Genomic DNA, 25534 nt, shown 5'->3' on the forward strand with positions numbered 1-25534 from the left:
AGAGAGAGACAGAGAGACAGAGAGAGAGACACAGAGAGAGAGACAGAGAGACAGAGACAGAGAGAGAGAGAGAGGGAGAGGCAGAGAGAGAGAGAGGGAGAGAGGGAGAGACAGAGAGAGAGACAGAGACAGAGAGAGAGAGAGAGACAGAGACAGAGAGACAGAGAGACAGAGAGAGAGACAGAGACAGAGAGACACAGAGACACAGAGACACAGAGAGACACAGAGAGAGAGAGAGAGACAGAGAGAGAGAGAGACAGAGAGAGAGCAAAAGAAAGATAAGAGTCTGGTTGAATCATCTGTCCTGGATAAAGGCAAGCAACTGAAGAATGTGTATTGTCTATGTTGCAGCTAGAAGAAAAACCAATCCTAAGTGTCTATTTTGGATAGACGGTTCAAAAGGATAAACAGCTTGGCCTAGAGTTCAATGGGAAGAGGAAAATAGTCTGGGTTTCTGAGAAATGAGAAACAAACTCATTTTTTCCAACACAAATATTTTTTATATGGCTGTTAGTCATGGAATAGAACAATCTCTGAAAAATCAGCTGCACATGGTAAATAAGATATTGTGAAGGAAAAACAGTATAAAAATTGTCATTAAAAAACATAGGAGTGAGGTGTGGAAAATGAGCCATTCACTAGAGGAAAAGAGGGATAAACAGTGGATGACCCAGCTTTACTGGTTTCATTGCAGTGCCAAGTAATCTAAAGAATGGATCCCAGGATGTTGAATGGACACCCTCTAGCAGATTTATGGGAAGACATAGACAAGAGCCATGTTGGACCAACATTATAGGTCTCAATGTGTATTCAATTAAATTCAACAAGAATTTACTGAGCACTTGCAAAGTACCATGCATGGTGTTAGCTGTTTGTAATCCACTGCAAGACAGCTAGGTAGTGGACTGGATGAAGCACTGAGCTGGAAATCAGAAAGATTAGTCTTTCTGAGTTCAAATCCAGCCTCAAACACTTACTAGCTTTGTGGTTCTGGGCAAGTGATTTAACCTTGTTTGCCTCAGTTTCCTTGTCTGTAAAAGGAGCTGGAGAAGGAAATGGCAAAGTGCTTCAGTATCTTTGCCACGAAAACCCAAAATGGGGTCATAAAGTAGTGGAACATGACTGAAAAACAACTGAACAACAAAGAGAGAATGACCAATAAGTACCAATAATGACCAATAATGTACCAATAAGTTTACATAAATATACAAACTGTAAGAACAAAGTAATTTGTGGGCAGGGGGAGAACACTTAAAACCACAGAGCTCAGGAAAGTTCTTCTAGGGGAGATGAACTCTGAGCTATGGTTTTTTTGTTTGTGTTTTTGTTTGTTTTTTGGAGGACAATTGGGGTTAAGTGACTTGCCCAAGGTCACATGGCTAGTAAGTGTTAAGTGTCTGAGGGCAGATTTGAACTCAGGTCCTCCTGACTCCAGGGCTGGTGTTCTATTCACTGCATCACCTAGCCGCCCCTTGAGCTATGTTTTGAAGGAAGCTAAGGACTCTGCAAGGCAGGGATGAGAAAGCAAAATATCCTATGAATGGCAGATCAGTTGTTCAAAGACACTGTGGTAAGAGATGAAAGATCATGTGGAGAACAGTAAGTAGGCAAGTCTGACTGGTATCAAGAATGCAGGAGAGAGGGGCGGCCAGGTAGCACAGCGAGTAAGAGCACCGGCTCCAGTGTCAGAACGACCTGGAGATCAAATCCCGAGCTCAGACACTTAGCACCCACCCAGAAACACCTGGCCGTGTAACCTTGAGCAAGTTACTTAACCCCGATTGCTTAAAAAAAAAAAAAAGAATGCAGGAGAGAAAATAAAACACAATAAGCCTGGAAAGGTAGGTTGGAGTTATATTGCAAAGGTTCTTAAAAACCAAATGTGGAGGGGTGGCTAGGTAGCACAGCGAGTAAGAGCACCGGCTCCAGTGTTGAGAAGACCTGGAGATCGAATCCGGGCTCAGACACTTATCACCCACCCAGAAACACCTGGCCATGTAACCTTGAGCAAGTTACTTAACCCCAATTGCTTAGGGGCGGCCAGGTGGCTCAGTGAGTAAGAGCACCGGCTCCAGTGTCGGGATGACCTGGATCAAATCCGGGCTCAGATACTCAGCACCACACCCAGAAATAACTGGCCGTGTAACCTTGAGCAAGTTACTTAACCCCCATTGCTTTAAAAAAAAAAATGTGGGCAGCTAATTGAGGACCTTGGAGTCAGGAGGACCTATGTTCAAATATGACCTCAGACACTTACTAGCTGTGTGACCCTGGCAAATCACTTAATGCCAATTATGTCTCATTTTTTTCCCAAAAAACTAAATAGAATGGTTTTTATTTTATATTGAGATATAATAAAGAGCCACTGAAGATTCTTGAGTAAAGAAATAAAACAGTCAGACTTATACTTTTGGAATATCAATTTTTCATTTGTGTTGAAGGATGGATTGGAGATGGAGAAGATTAGGGGCAGGGAGACCAATTAGGAATTAATTGCTGTAGTGCAGGTGAAAAGCCTATGAGGGTCTGAACTGAGGTAATTGTTGTGTAAATAGAGGAAAGAGGAGAGATACAAGAGAATGGACTGAATTGGACAACTGCTTGATGGGAGGGTAAGCAAGAGTGAAAAATCAAGTGTAAGGTTTTGAACCTGGGTGACTGAAAGACTGGGGTTCACCTAGACAGAATATAAGTATGTTATGAAAATGGATGACTTTTTGGAAGAAGATAGTGAGTTCTATTTTGGACATGTTGAGTTTGAATTGACTGGTTTCAACCAGGTTGAACTGTCTCAGTTGAAGGACTCTAGATATAATAAATATAAGAGCTGATATATTATTATGCATTTTAAGACTTAAAAAGTGCTTTAATATATTATTAATTTGTCACAACAACCCTTTGTGGTAAGGATTAAAGATATATAGCAAGTTGTCTGCTAGAGATGATAATTAAACCAATGGAAATTAATGAGGTCAGTGAGAAAGAGTGTAGAGGAAAAAGGGAAGAGAGCCCAGGTAGAGTCCTAAGGAGATTGAGAAGAAATATTCAGACAGGTGGAGAACACAGTGGAGGAAATTGTGATCACTGAAATCAAAGATCTCATAAAGTACATGTAAGGGTTCCACCTTCACCTCCATTCATGTAATCATAGAAAGCCCAGATTCCTCAAACTGAATCAGTAAATTGATCGATAGTGCTACAGTAATTGGTGTGTACATATATGCACATGTGTGTATACATACATACATATGTATATCTATCTATCTAGGCTAGGTGGCTCAGTGGATAGAGATCTCAGTCTGGAATCAGGAAGACTCAACTTCCTGAGGACTAGCTGTGTGACCTTGGACAAATCACTTAACCTTGTTTGCCTCAGTTTCCTCATCTGTAAAATGAGCTAGAAAAGGAAATGGCAAACCACTGCAGTATCTTTGCTAAGAAAATCCTAAATTAGGTCATGAAGAGTTGAACACAACTGAAATGACTGAACAACAACAATACATATGCATACACAAACACACACACATATACATATATGTATGTATGCAATGGGCAACATGTATACAGATAAATAAATAAAAATATGTAGAAAATTAAGATAAAAAAAGGAGGGAAAGACTAGCAACCAAGATAGGCCTTTTGAGGAGGTTGTACACTGAGCCCTGGAAGAAATTTATACATGCACACACATGTGTATACACACATGTGTGTATCACTATAACTAGGTATTTAGGAGTTTGTGAATAAGACCTTGATCAACCCCAGAGGATTATATAGAGCCCTCAGCCATTGGATAATGCAGAAGATACCACATAGGAAATATCATTTGATTGTCTAAAAGAATCAGACACAATTCTGAGCCTGTGTACAAAGATAGCAGTCAGTCTATTAATCATAACTGAAACTTCAGTTTTTTAGAGTGTCCATTATGATGTCTTCCTAGCTGTGCCACTAACTGTGGGATGTTGGGGGAGTCATTAATCTTTCTAGTCTTATTTTTTTCATTTTTAAAATGCAAAAGTAGGATTAGATGATCGGGGAGATCTAGTGATTCTGTGGTATCTATTTGTAAATACAGCCTTTGTTAAAGTTATTACCAAAGAACAAATGTGAAATCAGGTTTAAATCCAGGTTACAATGATAAAACTAGAATGAATGGGAATGGCCTAAAGCCCTAGGTCTGGAGGTTCATCGCACTAATATGCACATGTTGTGCATATTAATAACACACATATTGGTGTGGATACATACATGTATTTTACATAATACATGTATGTTTGTTATATCTGCATATTTTGCATGTCTATACACATAGGTATGTGTGTATACATGCATATATTAGAACTTTTCCCATTTTTTCTTTAAATAAACCTTTATTAAATGTTTCTAGGCTACCAGGAATGTACTTAGCAATGAGGTAACAAAACAAAAACAAAAGTCTCTATCTTCAAGAAATTTACAATCTGCTTGGGGAGGTGATGCGATGAACGACATGTACACAGATAAGTAGCTACAAAACATATAGAATATTAAGATAAATAAAGGAAAGACTAGGCCTGCTAAGGAGGCCTGAGCCTCCAAGGCCACTGAGCCTTGGAGGAAAGTGGAGATTCTATGAAGTAAGGAAAAAGTACAGTCTGGGTTTGAGGGATAGCCTTTAAAATATCTAGAAACAGGAAATGGAATGTCCAAACAGGGAGGAGCATCTCGGGTAATCTGACCAGAAAGTAGAATACAAAGAGTAATAGATTCAGAAGCAGTGAATAGAGCCAGACTATGAAGGGATTTCAATGTCTCCAAAGGAGTTTCTATTTTACCCTGGAGACTGTGGGCAACCATCAGTGACTTTTTTGAAAAGCTGAATTCTATGCTTTTTTCCAAGTCTTCTGTATAGGAAAGGTTGCAGAAGCAGAAAGACATTCAAGCATGGGATTTAGCATATGAATGGAAGACAAAAACCATTAGTACTCCTCAGGAAGTGTTTTCTACATTATGCAAATGTCTCAGAGTCCCAGAGTCATAGTGCGTCCTTAAAGACTTGGTTGTGTTAATTATGATGATGTATTATCTGTTAAATTTCCTGTTTTTCAAAGAATAATTTAATTTGGTATAATTATGCTATAAAATAGCAGTATCTTTACATCAGTACAATGAGATTTCTTTGATCTCCACAACTAACTTAATGAAATTTATTCTTTACTTCTAGGAAGCTTTACAATCTTTGCACTATGACATTAGAAAAAATTGCTCAGTGAAATAGGACCATTTCTATAAGTGTGGCAAGCAAACCTAATTAAATAGCCTGCTTTAAGCACCATATTATATTATCATCGCAGACTGCCTGTCAAAAGGTTTCCATTAGGGTCATAAAATGCTACTCAGAATTATTCCCTATCAGTACTACTGAAAGCACCAGTTGATTAAAAAATGAAAAAGCAGTAAGGTTATAGTTAATTAGATTGAGATTTATTGGGTGAATGAGTACTCAAGGGAAAACTGAAGAGACTTTTTTAGTTAAATTCTTAGGAAATCACAGTACTAGAGAAAGATTTAAAATATGAATACAAGTAAGGTTGATCAGAAAAACTACGATATTTTTGAATAGGCAGAACTCAGACCTGTCTGATGGTTCATGTGCAGGACTGGAATGAAGTGAAATAAGACACTTGAGGATCATCTAACCGGTAACAAAAACAAATTTATTTAACCATAGTATGGAAAGGATATTCAGCAGGGTTGATTCATCGATTCATCTGAGTGCAACCTCCTTGCATCTGTGTTGGCCATGAAGAAGTTGGTAGGAGTTTCTAACTCCTCATGCACGGACTGGCTGTATGTTTAGGTCATAGGGAACTATGTCAATGATTTGAGCATTAGCCTCTGGACTGATTAAATATCAAGGAAGAAACACTAGTCTACTTTGTCTAGGGAAAAGCTAGCCCAGAAAACGTGGCAGGGCCTTGGCAAACGCTGGTTTACCCTGTATGGCAGGGATCCTAGAAGACATTGTTCCTGTACCTAGACTCAGAAAGTTTGGGTAAGCACATGTGATTTGACTTCAAGAATAGAGGTTGTTATAAAATCCTTGTTTCTCTGTGCAAATGTCATATTTGAGACAGACTCTCAATGCGTTCTTAAGCATAATTAGAATAGCTTGATAAATTCTTTGTTCAAGGTAATCATATGGACTGATGATAATTGAAGAGTAATTTGTTTTTGTTTTCGTTTTTTTGTTTCAGCAAATGGCAAAGGAGAAAAATACAAGAGGAAAATGACCCCTTTTCCTTACACACATTCATTAATATAACTTTAGGGCATAAGAAGGCTAGCAACATACTCATAATAATATGGACTATCTTCTTCAAATAAGGGACTTGGGGGGAAAATTAATCAATTACTTTAAAAATTCAGTTAATTCTAAATACAGTTAGTTTTTAAGAGTGAACTATGAGTGGCCTCGATGGTAGAGTACAGGTTGGGATCTGGAAGAACTCCCCCCAAATTCCCCATTCAAAATAATTGCTGAAATCAAATTTGGAGAGGTGGAGTCAACCAAAGGTCAGAGGAAGACATTTTCCAGCCCAAGATAACTTGGGAGGTTCTTAGAAAAGGTCAGTAACCTTGTGGTGGGAGCAGCTGGGAGTCCAGCAGGAGTACAAAGAGGTAAATTCAGCTTCAAGAGTTCTCAGGCCAGAGAGCGAGCACTGGATAACTCATCAGAAAGAGCTCATGGGGGTCCTTTGTTGGTACTGGGTGCAGCTGGTGCTGACTGGCGACTCTTGCCCATATACAGTTCTGGGTCACAGTTCCAGTGTGGGGAGGAGTGCTTCTGTTTGGTCACAAGGGAGCAAGGGCCCTGGTCACAGTTCCAGGGTCAAGAGGAGAATGAGTACTTGCGGCTTCAGGGGAGAAGAGCCTTTCCTGGGTAAAGACAAGAGTTCAGAGCAGAAAAGCAGTGATCGCAGTTCTTTCTGGCTCACGCCACCTTGGAAGCACCAAAAACTTGCAGATCCCCAGAGCTGCTCGGAAAACAGCAGCATGAAAATGCCTGAAGCTTTTCACAGTGCCTCCCCACCCCCAGGTAAGCAGAACCCAACTTTAACATGAAGTTAAAAGTCAAGAAATAGGCAGGAAAAATGGGCAACAACAACAAAAAATAACTGACTATAAAATGCTACTACAGGGATGGGGAAGGCCAAGCCATAAACTTATAGGAAAACAATGCAAAAAAGTACTACAAAAAAATTCTCAAAGAAAAGTGCTAATTGGACCCTAGGCCACAAGAATTCCTAGAAAACTTAAAGAAAGACATAAGAACAGTACAGGAAAAAATAGGAAAAGAAAGGAGAATGATGCAAGAAAACTATAAAAATAGAATTAACAGCTTGATTAAAGAAGCTTAAAAAAATTGAATGGAATAGGCAAAATGGAAAAGCTCACTGAAAAAAACTCCTTAAAAAGCAGAATTGTCCAAATGGAAAAAGAGGTACAAAAGCTCATGGAAGAAAAATAATACTTAAGAATTAGAATTCAGCAACTGGAAACTAATGACTCCATCAGACTTCAGGAAAGAATAAAAAAAAAAATAGAAGAAAATGTTAATTTAATTCATTGGGAAAGAAACTGACCTGGAAAATAGAGTAAGAAGAAATAATTTAAGAATTATTGAGCTACCTGAAAGCCAAGATCAAAAAAAGAGCCTAGAAATCATAAAAATTATGGAGGAAAACTGTCCCAATATCTTCGATAAAGAGAGTAAAATAGAAATTGAAAGAAACTACTGATCATCTCTTGAAAGAGATCCCAAAATGAAAATTCTCAAAAATATTATAGTCAAATTCTAGAGCTCCAATGTCAAGGAGACTATATTGCAAGTATCCAGAAAGAAACAATTCAAATATCAGAAAGCCACAGTCAGGATCACACAAGATTTAGCAGCTTCCATGTTAAAGAAGTGGAGGACTTGGAATATGATATTCCAGAGGGCAGAAAAGCTAGGATTACAACCAAGGATAACCTACCCAGTAAAACTGAGTATAATTCTTCAGATGAAAAAAAGAATAGTTAGTGCAACAGAGAACTTCCAAGCGTTCCTGATGAAAAGACCAGAATTGAATATAAAATGGAAAAATATTCAAACAGAACTCAAGAGAAGCAAAAATAAAGGTAAACATGAAAGTGATAATCATAAGCAACTCAATGGAGTTAAAATGTTTATTATTGGCATAGCTAGAAAGAGTCTGCATAGACAGAGGGCATAGGTTTGAGTCAAATATGTTGGCATGATCTCCAAGAAAAGAATATAGGGGTGAGAAAGAGGGATACACTGAAAAAAGGGGAAAAGGAGAGGTAGAATGGGTCAAATTTTTCTCACATAGAGGTACACAAGGAAGCGCTTTTATAGTGAGGTAAAAATGGGGGGGGCACCCCACAGGCAATGCTTGAACCTCACTCTCATTGGAATTGGTTCAAAGAGGAAAGAACAAAATTCATATATATAAAAGTATACGTATACACACACACATGCACACTGTACACACACACTCAGTTGGGTATAGAAATCTAACTTACGGGGCAGCTAGGTGGCACGGTGAGTAGAGTGCTGGCCCTGGAGCCAGGAGGACCTGAGTTTGGATCCAGCCTCAGACACTTAACATACACACAAAAACTAGCCGTGTGACCTTGGGCAAATTACTTAACCCCAATTGCCCTCCAAAAAAAAACAAAATAAAATAAAATAAAATTTGAAAAAAAAAAAGAAATTTAACTTACCCAATAGGGAGATAAAAGGGGCAAGGGGATAAGACATATGGGAGAGGGTCTGTGATAAAGGGGAAGGTAAATTGGGGATCAGAAGAAGGACAGATTTTTGAGGAGAGAGAGAGAGAGAGAGAGAGAGAGAGAAAGACAAGGATAAACAGAACTGTGAATATAAATGGAGTGAGCTAACCCATAGAATGGAAGTGGATAACTGAATGGATTGGAAGCCAGAATCCAACAATATGTTGTATTCAAGAGACAAACTTGTGACAGAAAGACACACACAGAGTTGAAATGAAGGGCTGGAGCTTCAGCTGAAGCAAAGAGGACAGGGGTGGTAATCATGATCTCAGACAAAGCAAAAGCAAAATTGGACCTAATTAAAAGAAATAATTGGGCATCTATATTTTGTTAAAAGGTACCATAGACAATGAAGTTAATATCAAAAAATTTTACAGCAAGTTTCTCTGATAAAGGCTTCATTTCTCAAATACACAAGGAACTGATTAAAATTTATTTAAAAAATAAGAGCCATTTCCCAAATGATAAATGGTCAACAACATGAATAGGCAGCTTTCAGAAGAAGAAATCAAAGTTATCTATAATTATATGAAAAGATGCCCTAAATTATTATTAATTAGAGAAAGACAAATTAAAACAACTCTGAGATACCACCTCAAACCTATCAGAAATGAGGGGCCATCTCCAATCATCTTGATCTATACCTTGCCACTGGACCCAGATGGCTCCAGAGGAGAAAGTAAGGCTGGTAGTCTTGCATAGCCCTTCCTCACTTAAATCCAATTTACTTGCAAATCATGGCATCATCTTCCTGATGTCATGGTTTTCTTGGAGAACAAAGGACAAACAGTAAGAACAACAACAATCAGAAATGACAAATGCTGGAGGCGATGAAGGAAAATAGGTATATAATATGTAAATGCATTGTTGTATAGGTGTGTGTATATATATACGCACATATATGTATATGTGTGTATATATATAATATGTAAAATAGTGAACTGTCCAACCATTTTGGAGAACAATTTGCCCCTGTGCCCAAAGGGCTATAAGACTGTGTATACCCTTTGATCTAGTAATACCTCTACCAGGTCTGTACCCCAAAGAGATCAAAGGAAAAGGAAAAGAACCTATATGTACAAAAATATTTATAGGGGCAGGTAGGTGGCACAGTGAATACAGCACCAACCCTGGAGTCAGGAGGATCTCAGACACTTAACCCAAAACTAGCCATGTGACCTTAGTCAAGTCAATTAATCTCAATTGCCCTGCTTTCCCCTCCTGCAAAAAAATAAAAATAAAAAGTTAAAAAAATATTTATAGCAGCTCCTTTTGTGATGGCAAAGAATTGGAAATTGAGGGGATGCCCATCAATCGGGAAATGGCTGAACAGGAGTAACACATAATTGCAACAGAGTACTCTTGTGCTATAAGAAACAACAAGGGGGTGGTTCCAGGAAAAACAAAACAAAACAAAACATGGCAACATCTATATGAACTGAAGTTAAATGAAGTGAGAAGAAATGGGAGATCATTGCATACAGTAACAGAACTGTTGTGATGATGATCGACTGTGAAAGCCTTGGCTATTCTGATCAATATAGGGATCCAAGACAATTCCAAAGGACTCGTGATGAAAAAATGCTTTCCACCTCTAGAGAGAGAACTGACGAACTCTGAGTACAAAATGAAGCATGATTTTCTTGCTTTATTTATTTATTCATTTTTGTGATATACCTAATATAGAAACACAATTTACATGATTTCACAAGTATAATTGATATCATATTGTTGCCCTCCTCAGTGAATGTGGGAGGTATGAGAGGGAGGGAGAGAATCTGGAATTCAAAATTTTAAAGGAAAAGAATGTTAAAAATAAATAATAAATACACTTTTAAAATATTAAAGTCACATATCCATTTAGAATTTATTATGGAGGGTACTGTACAAGTGTTTCTCTATGCCTAATTTCTGTTAGACTGCTTTCCAGTTTTCCAAGTAGTTTTTATCAAATAGGGAAATTTTCCCTAGGTAGCTTATGTTTTCCATTTTATCAAACATTGGGTAATTGAATTCTATTGTTTCTCAATCTCTCTTGTCTAGTCTATTCTACTTATCTAACCCACTGTTTTTGTTTTTGTATTATTTTGTTTTGATTTTTTACAAATACAGAGGACTCTGATGACTGGCTTTATACTATACTATGAGGTCTGAAATTGCTAGGTCCCCTTCATCGTAACATCATTTCCATTTATATTCCAGATTTTTTTGTTTTCCCAAATACATTTTATTAATATTTTACCAAGCTCTATAAAGCATCCTTTGGTAATTTGATTGGTATAGCATTAAAATGCATTTTTTTTTTAAAAAAAGAGTGAACTGTGAAATATGGCACTATCTCTAATAAAACCACCAATAAACATTTTTGAAATTTCAATTATTTGCTTACTCTATTGTTTCTCTGTTGGAAAATTTTCGTAAAGAAAAAGCCACCATTGCCTTGAATAGGTATTCTTCATTTTCATTCCAGGCATACTGTAAAATAAATAAAACACGAAAAAAGTCAGTTTAAGAAAAAGAAGATGGGAGAACAGAATGAAAAGGAGTCCAATTATTTTGCATGCTTTTAAATACAAAATGTTCCTAAAGACAAGAAGATTGTTGTTAAGGACATGTCAACTCTATATTTGCCTTGTAATCTAACTCCATATTTGCTTTTGCTTTCATCTATTTGGGATTCAATAGAAGTGGCCAAATGAATGGCTGAAAGTGGGGAGCCCTTAATCATAGTTCTTTTTTTAAAATAATATCAGATAGGGGAGGCCAGGTAGCATAGCCTGTAAGAGCACCAGCCCCAGACTCGGGATGACCTGGGATCGAATCCAGGCTCAGACACGTAGCACCCACCCAGAAACACCTGGCCTTGTAACCTTGAGCAAGTTACTTAACCCCAATTGCTTTTTTTAAAAAAAAAAATAATAATAATATCAGATGATTGGAATGGTGAAATGCAAGGAAAACACTGATATTGTTTAATACATCAAAAAAGAATAAAATTTTCATCTCTGAGAATTCATAAATAGGACCTTTCTACCTCTCAGAGCCTTTCCAGCTACAAAGATGGCCCTTCCCACAAACATGGTACACAACATCATCTGATGATTCACTCATATAATCATAAAAGTTATCATAGAATTTGAAAGAACCTCAGAGGTCATCCAATCTAATACCACTGGAATTATAAATCCTATGTACAACATCTAAAGACCTCTAGTAACAGGAAATTTGTTTCTGCCAACTCTATTATCCCAACACATTTGTCATTCCCCAGTCCTGAGAGGGTTCAATCCAGTTTGGGACAGTTTTAATAATTAGGAAGACATGCTGAGCCAAAATCTGTTCATCTGTAACTTCCACCTATTGATCCCAAGTTTGTTCTCTGGGGAAACACAGCACAAATACTATCCTTCTTCTACACTACTCTAATCCCATTAAACCCCTGTCCAGAAAGCCCTTATAACATGTGAAGCTATGGCCACTTTAGCTTATCTCTTCTACCTTCCACAGACCCATTCCAAGCCCCAGCACTGGCTACTTAAGGAGGTTTTGACAGATGAAAAGGGTAGAGACCATCAACAGTGCTAAACACTAACATTTGAGCTGGACAAACTCAAGTTCATCTGTTTAAGGACTTCCCGCAACTCTTGTTCTGTCAGACAAGCACCCATGCTTACGAAACTAGTGTATCAAGGGAAGAAAAAGCATAGACTGCAATATATAAGAATTTGAATAGGTTAGAGATTCTAATCTCTGGCTAAATACTGGGACTATTAGCTGAGGGCACCAGAGTTATGTATGTAATTTCTTTCTTTTTTTTTTTTAATTTTTTTTATTTAAGCAATTGGGGTTAAGTAACTTGCTCAAGGTTGCACGACCAGTTATTATTTCTGGGTGTGGTGCTGAGTATCCAAGCCCGGATTTGATCCAGGTCATCCCGACACTGGAGCCGGTGCTCTTACTAGCTGAGCCACCTGGCCGCCCCTAAGCAATTGGGGTTAAGTAGTGTAATTTCTTTCTTTAAAAAAAAAAAAATTAAACTTTTTTTAAGGTCCTTAATTTTGCAGAGGAAAGAATTTAGATTAAATTTGGGTCCATTTGCCCATGGGCTAAAACCAGGAAGGGAAGGGAATAAGCATTTATACAGCATACTATGCGCCAGGCACTGTGCTAAGAACTTTTTACAAATGTTATTTAATCTAACTTTAATCTCTTTCTTTGAATCCAGACTAGACTCATTTAGATATTAGTTCCTAAGCTGAGAATCCTCATACCCTCTCTACTCCCTCTCTACCCTATACATACACTACAAGAAAAAAAGGGGAGGGATGAAATAGAGTAGTAGTAGTAGTAGTAGTAGTAGTAGTAGTAGTAGTAGTAGTAATAGTAGTAGTACTAGTAGTAGTAGTAGCAGCAGCAGCAGTAGTAGTAGTAGTAGTAGTAGTAGTCGAGACCAAATAAAAGGTTATATACAAAGCCAGCTCAATGAGAGGAGGCAAGCTTGGTCTGGAAGGAATCTACCTTTTTTTACTTCCAGTGGGGAGCCAGTCAAACTCTGCTCCCCAGCAACAAGTGTTGGTTGTATAAGAAGATCAATATTCTTTCAACCCGTCTTCATGCTCTCATTCTACTTAGCTGCTTAGCTTCACTTTTCTCCTTGACCATCCTGAACCCCATGCTCCAGGTCTATAAGAGTTCTCTCTTTAAATCCCTAGGATCCCTCTCTTGCTTGACTTTCTGCTTTTCTCAACTTGCTAAGCCTTCAATAAAAATCTAACTAGGAACCAGACCACCATGCCGCTTCTAGAGTATTTTTTATTCTTAGGTCATTTAGACCCACCTGGAAACTGGGAATCCACTCCTACCACCAAACCCAGACTTTTTTTTTTTTGCCTGATCCAACCAGGCATCAGATCACTACCCCCCTTCCTGTAGTTTTTTCACCTTCATTTCCCACCCCCATCTCTCTCCTTCCAGCACCTCTTTATATATTGCATTCTTTTGTTAAAATGTAAGTTCCTTAAGGGCACAGCTATCTTGTTTGCTTTTTTTAATATGTATCTTGAGAGCTTATAGTGCCTGGCAAATACTAATGCTTAATGAATTAGATCAACGCTCTACTTTTTCATTTTCATTCCTTGATTGCTGAAGAAAGTCACATTGCTGATTTCACGACAGATCTATGCTATCTAATGTTGGGAAAGCCTTTTCTGCTGCTTGACAATCATTTTTCTCATCTCTTGTTAAGTCATTACGCTCTACAAAGTGGCAGTTCCACACTTTTGGACTTTCCTCAAGTTCCCACTTTCATTCCATCCTAGTCAGTCTTAGCAGGTGACCTACTGACCTGAAAAGATTAGGGCCACCAGTCTTCTCCCTCTCCACTCCAAAATGCTTGGCTTTTCTTCTCATCACAGAGGGAGAAGCATCCCTTTCCTTACTAGTCATTCCATTCGTACCCTTGATTTCATTTCCTGCCTCAGGAGAGCCTTGTTTTTACCCATTATCCCCAGTCTCTCAATTTTAGCATCTTCAATCATTATTAATATTAAATATTAACATTAAAATATTTAAATCCCGTTATTAATATTAAATATTGAAATCCTCATTCACATACATGCACACACATACACACTTCTCAACTTTGCCACCTTCAAGTTACCATGCAAGTGCTGCTGTTCAGTCATTTCAGTCCAATTGTTCATGACCCCATTTGAGGTTTCCTTGGCAAAAATACTGGAGTGGCTTGCCATTTCCTTCTCTAGTTCATTTTATAGATGAGGAAACTGAGGTAAATAGGGTTAAGTGACATGCCCAAGTTCACATAGCTGGTAAGTGTCTGAGGCCAGATTTGAACTCAAGTCTTCCTAACTCTAGACCCAGCCCTGTATCCACTGTGCCACCTTCACCCCTACCATGCAAGTGGATAGTTGCACAGCCTAAGTAGGACAATATGACCGGGGATTTGCCTTAGGTTAGCAGCAGTATCTTAAGACCTACTTTCTAACTCTGCTTTAGCCTACTTACTCAGGTCCCTTAACCACCTCCCCAGCAGCAGCACAGAAACCTCATGGTGCCCTAGAGTGCATTTTCATTTCTTGAAGGCAGCGCCCAGTTGAATTCCTTTGTCCCATTGCCCTGTCTTGTCACGTCCTGGGTACAAAATTCTTAGCCACGGTGCTAAGTTTGTGCAGAGTCAGGAACTGAAGCCACAAAGAAGAAGGTTAAAGAGTCAGGGAAAGGTGAAGCAGTGACAGACGGATCTATGCGGAAATATAACATGGATTCTTGTAGATTCTTCACTCAGCTTCCCTTGAGGGTAGCATTTTCTTACTTAGGCTCCGTTTGAAACTGTTTTCTTGAAGGTAGAGAGAATTGCTACCTTGATGGTATCCTAATTGATCCATAGTAGGTGCTTAATGAATGTTTATTGACTGTCACCCAGGCTCAAAATTTTTGAGTGGTCTTCAATTCATCCATGCCCATTGCCTCCACCCAACACTGTTATCAACTGCTATAGCTTTTGCCTCTGAAGTACTTCTGCCATCTGTGCCCTCCATTTCTTTTCCACTACTACTAACTGTATTCTACAAGTCCATAAACACGTGTCCAGACATATTACAGTGATCCTTGCTGGTGCCCCTACCTCCAGCTGCTGTTCTCCCTTCCAGTCCAACTCATCCTTTTCACTGATCCCGGATAATCTTCCTAAAGGACTATTTGGAGCATTTGTGCTCAAAAACCTTCGGTGGATCCCCATTGCCTATAGAATAAAAGCAGCAGTTGAAGAAATTATGCAGATGAACCAAGACCAAAAACCAAATCTCACTCTGAAAAAATGAGTAGGGTTTGAAAATCATAGAACCTCAGTTGGGAGGAACATCAGAGACCGTCTATTCCAACTCGTCCCTTAATAAGAATTCATGCTATAATGTTTCTCATGGTAGGGAGAGGGCAGCAGTGTCATCCAGCATCCACCTGAGCACCTCTAGTGAATGGAAGGAAGCCCACGGCCCATTGAGGAAAGCCTTTCCACTTTCAGATAATTCCAGGTGTTAGGGAGTTCTCCTTCCATCCAGATGTGACGTACATCTTTGCAATGTCTGTCCATGCTGCTCTGTAGTAAAACAAGTCTATGTTCCTTCTTCTACACAGTCCTTTAAATCATCCCCAGCCCAAGGGCCCCGCCTCAGTCTTCTTTTCTCCAGATGCTTTTCCTCTGGCTTTTCTAACTCCATAATAACATCATTTATTTTAAATTATATCAGAGCACTTTTTGTTTGTTTGCTCATTGTCTTTTTGATAAGTTCCAATTTTTAAAAAATCTGTAAGAATGTTGTCTCTTTTAAGTATTTCCATGTTTTTTTTAATCTTTGAAGTTGATAGTGACAAACCAAGTTTCCTAGGGATCTCTCCCTGCACTACCTTCCCAGGAGTTTTACAACATATTTTTTTTCCCACAATACTTGTTGAAGTAACAAGTATTATCCCCATCATAATAACAGATTAAATGACTTTTCTACAAGTAGTGGAGCTATGTACACACTTACACACAGACACACACATACCGCACTTACTTGTGCATATCTACATATAGATATGCATTCATACTCATTGTACATGTGTGTATACATATGCATATATGTATATATACATTGTGCTCTTTTTGGGGGGTGGGGGAGGCAATCAGGGTTAAGTGACTTGCTCCGGGCACACAGCTGATAAGTATCTGAGGTCGAATTTGAACTCAGGTCCTTCTGACTCCAGGGCCAGCGCTCTATTCACTGCACCACCTAGCCCCCCCCCATTGTGTTCTTAAATAAAATAGGTGTAAGGAGTTGGTATTTGACCAACTCCCCTTCCCCCCAGAAAAATAAGTCCAGGATGTAATCAAAAGGTATTGACAAAGTTTTAAAGTAATTATAAAGATGTATTAATAATTATCATAATTATTAACAATTATTATCACAATTAATAACAATAGCTAACACTTACATAACACTTTTACATGCTAGGCACTCTGCTAAGCACTCTACAAATATCTCATTTGATCCTCACAATAATCTTGCAGTATAAGGATATTATCCCCAAGTCTCATATTCTATCCACTGGGTCATCTAGCTTTCATTAAAAGTTCCAGCTCCATTACAGGAGCAAAATCTGGATAACCCTTTGCAGGGCTCTGAACACATAAGTGCTGGAAGCCAAGGCTGGGAGCATCTTGTCAAGGACACCCTTCCCCTGCCCCTCGACTTTCACTCCTGTTGGCCACTGCATCCAGCATTGACTTGTCTAGATAGAGAAATCTCACTAAATAGTTGGAGAATTGGAGAGAGTTTGAGGCACATTCAGCAGAGACACACATGCCAGACAGACAGAAGCCGAAGAGCAATCATTCAAGGGATGAAGCAGCTTCCAGGAACAGAACCCCCAAGTGCAAACAGCAAGCTATGGACTCGAGGAAGCTAATCCTAGCAATTAAATTGTAGAGCAGATCACAGAATCTGGGAACCCAGCTGAGCAATACACTTAGCAGAAAATGCTACCCTCAAGGGAAGCTGAGTGAAGAATCTACAAAACAGAAAGCATTTAGCATTTATATATAGCATCTTAAGGTTTGCAAAGAGCTTTATAAATATAATCTCATTTTGTCCTCACAAAAACCCTAATAGGCGGATGTTATTATTTCCCCCCTTTTTTACAGAAGAGGAAACGAAGGCAGACAGACTAAACAACTTGCCCAAACACAGAAAATATCTGTGACTATTTGAACTCAGGTCTTGAGTTCAGGTCTTCCTGACTCCAAGTCCAGCATTCTAGACACTGCATAATCTAGAAAAAACACCTTAGGTAACAGTTGTAATATATGTTTCCTTCACATGTGTCTCACTACCATTATAATCTAAGTCTAAACCCACTGTTCTCTGGGACACTGCACAACTGTGGGAATGTGTACCACAAGACGGGAGGGGAGAAGAAGAGAATGTTTTATACTATTGTTCTTACTGCACTATCTTAATAAATGCCTTTTTAGGGCCTCTTGGCTGATTGTCAATGGAAAGCAAACTAGTTGGGGCTCACAGTCTATAGTTCTAAAAAGGTGGCCCCACAGAGTTATACCCTTGAATCTGATGGTCACAGGTGCCCTTTGGGTTTACAATGTGTGAGGGCAAATTGGAGAAAGCCTAGAGGAAGTGTTAGCATAACTTTTTCTTTTTCAGTTGTTTCAGTGGTGCCCAATTCTTTATGACCCCATTTGGGGTTTTCTTAGCAAAGATACTGGAGTGCTTTGCCATTCTCCAGCTCATTTCACAGATGACGAAACTGAGGCAAACAAGGTTAAGTGAGTTTCCCAGGGTCACACACCAGCAAGTGTCTAAGGCCAAATTTGAAGCCATGAAGATGAGTCTTCCTGGATCTAGGCCTTGCTGCTCTAGCTGTCCTGCTACATAATTCATTAATATTAATTTGTTATATTTTTCTCAGTTATTTCACAGTACAGTTGTGAAGAAGGATGCTGCCATTCCACACCGAGCATAGAATGCATGCATAAGGATATGGAAGGAGGATGAATGTAGAATATGGGGTGATATTGAAAAGACCTAATGACTAAAGCAGAATTGTGTGGGGGATAGTGTGAGACTAGATTATGGAGAGCCATGAAAACCAAGATGTTGAGTTTGTGCTTTCTGTGAAGGGCAATAGCCATTTTAAGTTCTGATGCAGCAAAGTGAGGTGATAAAAGTAGTATTTTAAGAACATCAATCTGGCAGTGGTAGGTACGTGATATGAACTGAAGTGGTAAAAGACAAAAGACAAGGAGACCAGGTAAAAAGTCTTAACAGCAAGCTTGGCAGGAAAAGATGAGAGTCTCGACTACAAGGGTGGCAGTGACAATGGAAGGCAAATTCTAGAGTTATATTATCATATTACTCCAAGGTTCTAAGGTTTCTAGGCTGAGAATTTAATTACAATTTATTTGGTGATTTAAATTTACTAAATGCTTTACCTTAGGCCATCGAATTTTCACAAAAATCCTTAAGTTAGACATTTTTATTGCTCTCATTTTCTATAGGAGAAAACCGAGACTCAGAATAAATACGTTACTTGTCTAGGGTCACACATCTCACAAATAAACACTGGATTTGAACACAGATTTTACTGATCCCAAGTCAGACACTCTATCCATTATGCAATTGCACAAAATGATGGAGTTGGGTAGGGGTAATTTGTATAGGAAAACGTTCATTTTGGCCCCCCTAAGTTTAAGGCACCCCAACCTTCTGCATGGGGATATGGTGGGCTTAATTGGAAAAATACACTAAGCCATGGGCAAGAATCTGGAACTAGAGAATTATTCTCTTTAGGGGAAAGGTCATGTGTTTCTACAATTCTTTTTTTCTTTCCACATGAGTGCATGTCTCTCTAGGTGTGGGTGCATGCTTGTCTCTGTATTTCTGATTTTTGTTACAGATCTTTTGATCATTGGGTCTGTATGTGATAGACAGAGAGAGTCAGTCAGACGCCGTACAGTCTTTTTCTGTCTGCATCATTCTTCTCTTCAGATTCATCTCCCCCTTTCTTTCTTGTCATCCTCCTACTCAGTAAACTCCAGTGGCTCCCTATTGGCTCCAGGAGCAAATACACAACATTGCTTGACTTTCAGACAAAACCTTTCATGACCTAGCCCCCTTCTACCTTTCCAGTCTTCTTACACCTTGCTCTTGGACACCACAGTGACTCTGGCTTCCTGGCCGTCCTTATGGACAAGACACTTCATCTCTTGTTTCTGGGCATTATCTTCAGCCTAATGTTCTCTCTCCTCTGCTCTGATTTCTGACCTCTCTGGTTTCCTTTAAGTCCCAATTAAAATCCCACTTTCTACAGGAAGGATTCTCCCGCTCCCTTCATTTCAATGCCTTCCCTCTGTTCATTACTTCCTATCCGTCATATAGCTTGCTTTGTATATTTTTGTTTGCATGTTGCCTCCCCCACCCATTAGATTGTAAGCTCCTTAGCAGGCAGGGGCTCTCTTCTGCCTTTTTTTTATCTCCAGTGCTCAGCACAAGGCCTGGCATATGATAGATGGTTCACAAATATTGATTGACTGATTTCCTATTCATTTTGGCTTATTCTTTTTCTTAGTTGTCCATAAGCAAACATTTTTAATTGTTTGTTGGATGTATTGTTTGACTATTTCATAATTTTAAAAGTGGGTTGAAATGCTTCTTATTTCTTTGTATTTAGAAATTGAATTAAAATTATTTTTTGTTACATGTGGCCCTTGACCGATTTTTAACTTAGGGACAAATTTGAAAGGAAAAAAGGACTACCCATTTCTAGAGTAAAAGATAGAACTTGTAATTTTGCAACCTCTTTCTTGACACTGAACCAGTATGGATACAATGAGATTTAGGAGTTAAGGACTCTTCCTGGGGCAAAATTAGGATTGCTTTTCTACAGTCTGCTACCATATAAAACATTACCACTTTTAGGAACTACTTATCTCCAAAGTTCACAAAAATTCAAAGAAAGCAGCACCAAAAAGTGATAATCTAGTATATTACCTTTAAAGAAATAAAATTTTAAAATAAACTTTTGAAAAACTCAGTAAACTGCCTCTTCAGAGAAATAAAGATACTTCTGCAGTGTACTAGAAATTCACAACTTCTTTGGCTTTCACACCTGGAAGAATGATGAATAAGGAATGACAGAATAGTGCTTGGTTTTATGTAATATGTGATGCATAGGGTTTCTCAAAATACTTTCAGACTAATGATCAAAGGTTCTTTGATATAACTTTGCAGGTAAGCTAGTCACACACCAAAATCTACCACTTAAAAATAATTGTCGTAAATCATTGAAGTGTTCCTGATTCTCCCCTCTCAAACTCTAAGAGTAAAACAGTACAATCTTATGAAAATACAGTCTGATAGCTTTAATTATCAAGATTTTAATGAAGATTCTAGTGTAATGACTAATTGACTTATATTTTAATTCAAAAGATCCATGATTTCACCACTGTAGATATTCCTCTTTTTATGAAAATTTAACAATTTTTCTATATTGCCACTTTTGCCAAGTCTCTTTCCTGCTCAGACACTCTGAAGGTTTCTTCCTGGGGCCTCAAAAATAAGGTCCAGTCCTTTAGGGGTTTCACAGCTTGACTTCAAACCTCTGTAGTCTCACCTCCCATCACTCATCTACAATAAGCCTTCCACACCTGCTAACTTGTTCTATTCAAGATCTCCCAAACATACTTTGTTCTTTTCTGCCATAGAGTTTTTTCTTAAATACATTTTTTTTTTCATCAGAAATGCCTTCCCACACCTTTAGGTATGAAATCTTATCCATCCTTAAAGGTTTATCTTGTCTCCCATCATCTAAAACATTTACCCAAATCATTTTAACCCATAATAGTTTTTCTTCTCATGTATCTAATAAATTTGTCCATACTATTCATTGTTTCTCATTCTAATGATGTTCTGACTTGTGTGACACTTACTGTTATTTGTATTTTATATTTAATTTTTGTATTGTTATCTTGCATGTCCAATTTGGTATTTAATGTCAGATTATCTTTAAAGGAGCCTTTCTCTGTTGTTTTTCAATGAATTTTAATAATTTTGATGTGTGAATGTAAGACCCCCTGTTGCAAAAGAGTTCCTAAGGCAAAATTTTACTCTACTGAATCAAATATTTTTATAATCTTTTAATAATGCTCTATAATTTTAATATACTTCTTAATAATTGTTATACTCCTTTACATCAATCTTTTATGAAATATCACTGTTCATTTGAGAAATTGGATACTGCTTTTTAAAGTTTCATTTGGTTAAGTGATTTCTTCTTAATTAGATGGTAAACTCCTTGAGGCAGAAATAATACCTTTTGTTCTCATTGTTAGACCTCACTGTTGACTTCATTTAACTTGTAGAAGTTGTTCTATAAAGTATTCTTTTGACTTTATTGCTCCACACTGCTTCTTTTCATATATATGCTCAAGCTTCTTTGAATACCTCCTGTTTATCATTCTTTATTTCAATATAGATGGACTTGTGTTCCCTTCAATGTGATTGCTCCTTGTATTGGGGCTGTTTGCAACCCATTCATACATATTAATTCTGTTTCATTCTTATTCTTGTCTTCTACAAATCATAAATCTTCCACAGACTGTCCACTCAACATAAGTGGATCCTTCTTTTAGATCTTTTGATATTATCAATCAATCAATAACCATTTATTAAGCACTTACTATGTACCAACCACTGTACAAGTGCTGAGGATACGAAAGAGGCAAAAGACAGCTCTTGCCCTCAGGGAGCTTACAATCTAATGGGGGGCGAGGGGAAACATGCAAAGAAATACATACGAATAGAGCCATATATATACACACACACACCACACACACAAACACACATATATGTGCATATGTGTGTGTGTAGTTCCCAGTGGACTGTTCACTGATTATCCCAGAATCTCTACACTTTCATTTCCTGTCATATATCTCTATGTGGATGTCCAATACAGCAATTCTCTTATGTAATTCTTGATTGGTAATACCTTCCAGCTCATTTATTTCCACTACGTGCTCTCTCCATTACTCAACTTTAATTCTTTGGAGAATATAGTATTTCAGAAATACAGCACCACTGTATCAATATTCACCATTCCATGCTGCCATAACACACATATATGTGTTAATACATTATATAGCATGTTATATAGTATAGACATAGCATACAAATAAAATGGTGTGCAAATACACACATATACATATGTATGTATATTTTTCTAGCAATAAGAAATATTAACTTGTTTCTGTACATACGGGAAGGATGGCACTTAAAATTCAAAAAATTCTAAAATAAAAATATACTTATGCACAACACAGTATCATATGCACAACACAGTCATAGCCAGTGGTATATTTGAGCCAGCTTGAACCATCTTATGAAAACCAATTGTTAAATATTCAATGTAACCATTTATACCTTGGAAATTGACAAACACTCCTAATCAAGGCTTAATATATTTTCTTGTATATGGCTTAGAATTAAGAGTGATGAAGGAACTATGTACTATGAATTGTCATTTTGGTTGCTTGTTTTAGCCACAAATTCATTATGTAATTATGACAACTAGCTATGTATGAAACTTATGCAGCTCCTTCTGTGGGAATCCAAATGGATGTTCTTTTGCAAGGTGGTTGACTTCCTTTGTACCAATGCATTAAAGAATATATCTAAGCCCAGGAAAAAAAAAGAGTGATGAAGAAAATGTTAATAATTCAAATTAAATATAATAGTTTGTCATTCTTTTTTCTGGAGAGCTGGTTGTTAAACATTTACTAGTACATCCTGGCCATAGCAGTCACAATCTGGTAAAATAAAATAAAGTAAATACAAACTATATGTCCAGAAAGGCTTCCCCAAACAGTTCACTCATATCCATGTGTAGTCTGTCCAAGATAAAATTTCTGATGGACTATTCCTATGGGTTGTTGGATCAATAGTATAGTATAGTTTGGGTAATAGGTGTTCTTTATCCATTTAATCTTTCCTTTGTAGAGTTAAGCTGAAGTCTTTTGAGTGGTTATTATTCTGATTTACGAGACTCTGAAATGTTCTGGGACTTGGTGTAATTAGTAACAGATCATACGTAAATAGAAGAATCTAGAGGACCTCATCTACTGTCTATACCCTCTTCAATTTATAGTCTGTGCTGGGTATCCTTAGGGACAGTGGCAAACATGTTTCACAAGCATACATCTGTCTCCCTACTTTGTGACTATTTTTACTGTAATAGAGAGTAACTGAACAAAGTTATTGCTGTTTTTACATCTTTCAAATAATCTCATATAATTTTGACATCAGGGTGAAAAAAAAATTGTTGAAGAACTTTTAAGGAGGTATTTTGTTCTACTGGATCAAATAGTCTTTTAAAATAGTTAACAAATAATAAGCATAGAGGAAACTTGCATTCTCTATACCTTCCAATCTGTTGTATGTTTGTAAAAATAAAGTCTGCTGTAAAAGATCATTAACAAAAGCCTGCCAATTCCCTACCCAAACCTTCAAGAAACTTCTCAGAGTGTGCACATTCTAATAGAAATTGTGGAGAGAAATTTACACCATACATCAATATTGCAATAAATGTTCAATTCAGAAAGGCTTCAGAGGGGCAGAGTCAAGATGGTGGAGTAGAAACAAGACTTCCAAGGGGTTCCAGCTTCCACCTCCTCCAATTCATGTAAAAAATGACTCTAAAAAAACTTTGGACCTACAGAACCCACAAAACTACAGAGAGAAGCTAACTTCCCACTGAAGACAGTCCGACAGGCCAGCAGGAAGGGGCCAGCACAGTCCTCTGGGAGCTGAGCCCAGTCCTGCGTGCTCCTGAGCTTTTAGCCTCAGGGTGGCCACAACCAGCCACTGGCTGGAGGGACTTCAGATCACCAGCAGCTGTGGCAGTTTCCAGAATCAACCCAGAGATGCTAAGGACAAAGTGAGAGGTCAGTGCAGTGTGGACCTTGGGAACCAGGAGTCCAGGAGTATGATCTGGCCTTTGACCCCTGGAGAGAGAAACAGATCAGGCATGGAGGCTGTGCAGCCACCTCCACGTGGCTGCTTCAGAGCTCCTGGTCTGCAGATTGTAGGAGGATCAAGCTGCCAGCCTGAGGTGTAATTGCTCTTGCTTTAACCTGCTTGGGTCTGGATCACTGTCTAGGGTGGAGGTCCTGGGGTATGTGAACAGTGTGCCAGAGCATGTAGAGGCTCAGAGAGGGCACCCAACTAATAGCTCCAGGAGCTGAGAAAACCCCAGCCATTTGGGACAAAGCTCCCCTCCTGGTAGCAGAGTTCTACTGTGGCAAAAAGCTCAAAAGTCAAATAATTGAGTGGCAACATGACCAGGCAAAGGAAGTAAAGCAAACAGAGGAACCCAACATTAAACTCATATTTTGGGGACAAAAAGGATCAAAGCATGAAACAGGAGGAAGACAGTGAAGTCAGAACTCCTGCATCAAAAGCTTCCAAGAAAATAATAAGCTGCTTACAGGCCATAGAGGAGCTTAAGAAGGATTTTGAAAACTAAATAAAAGAAGTGGAGGAAAAATTGGGAAGAGAAATGAGAATGATACAAGAAATTTATGAAATGAGAGTCAACAACCTAACTGAAGAAAATAACACCTTAAAAAATAGACTGACTCAGATGGCAAAAGAGGCTCAGAAAGGCAATGAGGAGAAGAATGCCTTAAAAAGCCAAATTTGCCAGATGGAAAAAGAATCTCAAAAGCTCACTGAAGAGAATCATTCCTTCAGAATTAGACTGGAGCAAATGAAAGCTAGTGACTATGAGAAATCAAGATACTATTAAACAGATCCAAACAAATGAAAAAATAGAAGGCAATGTGAAATATGTCACTGGAAAAACCAATGACCTGGAAAATAGACCCAGGAGAGATAATTTTAAAATTATTGGACTATCTGAAAGCCATGATCAAAGTAAGAACCTAGAAATCATCCTACAAGAAATTCTCAAGGAAAATCACACTGATGTCTTAGAACCAGAGGGCAAAATAGAGGTTGAAAGAATCCACTGATCACCTCTTGAAAAAGATCCCAAAAAGAAAACTCCTAGGAATATTAGAGCCAGGTCCCAGAGTTCCCAGATTAAGGAGAAAATATTACAAGCA

General features: G+C 38.2%; 1 protein-coding gene across 1 annotated transcript in view; it reads right to left on the reverse strand.

Annotated features, from left to right (window-relative positions):
- The window catches only part of CLTRN (collectrin, amino acid transport regulator), a 74729-nt gene that overhangs the window by 37324 nt on the left and 11871 nt on the right, over positions 1-25534 (reverse strand). Inside the window, exon 3 of the mRNA XM_069100642.1 lies at positions 11231-11316. Within this exon, the coding sequence (XP_068956743.1) occupies positions 11231-11316 (86 nt within the window). The remainder of the gene's footprint in view (positions 1-11230; positions 11317-25534) is intronic.

This window comes from Petaurus breviceps, unplaced genomic scaffold (genome assembly GCF_028583685.1).
Source record: "Petaurus breviceps papuanus isolate PSGF00001 unplaced genomic scaffold, PetGlider_PUasm1.0 419, whole genome shotgun sequence".
In the NCBI taxonomy this organism is placed as follows: domain Eukaryota; kingdom Metazoa; phylum Chordata; class Mammalia; order Diprotodontia; family Petauridae; genus Petaurus; species Petaurus breviceps.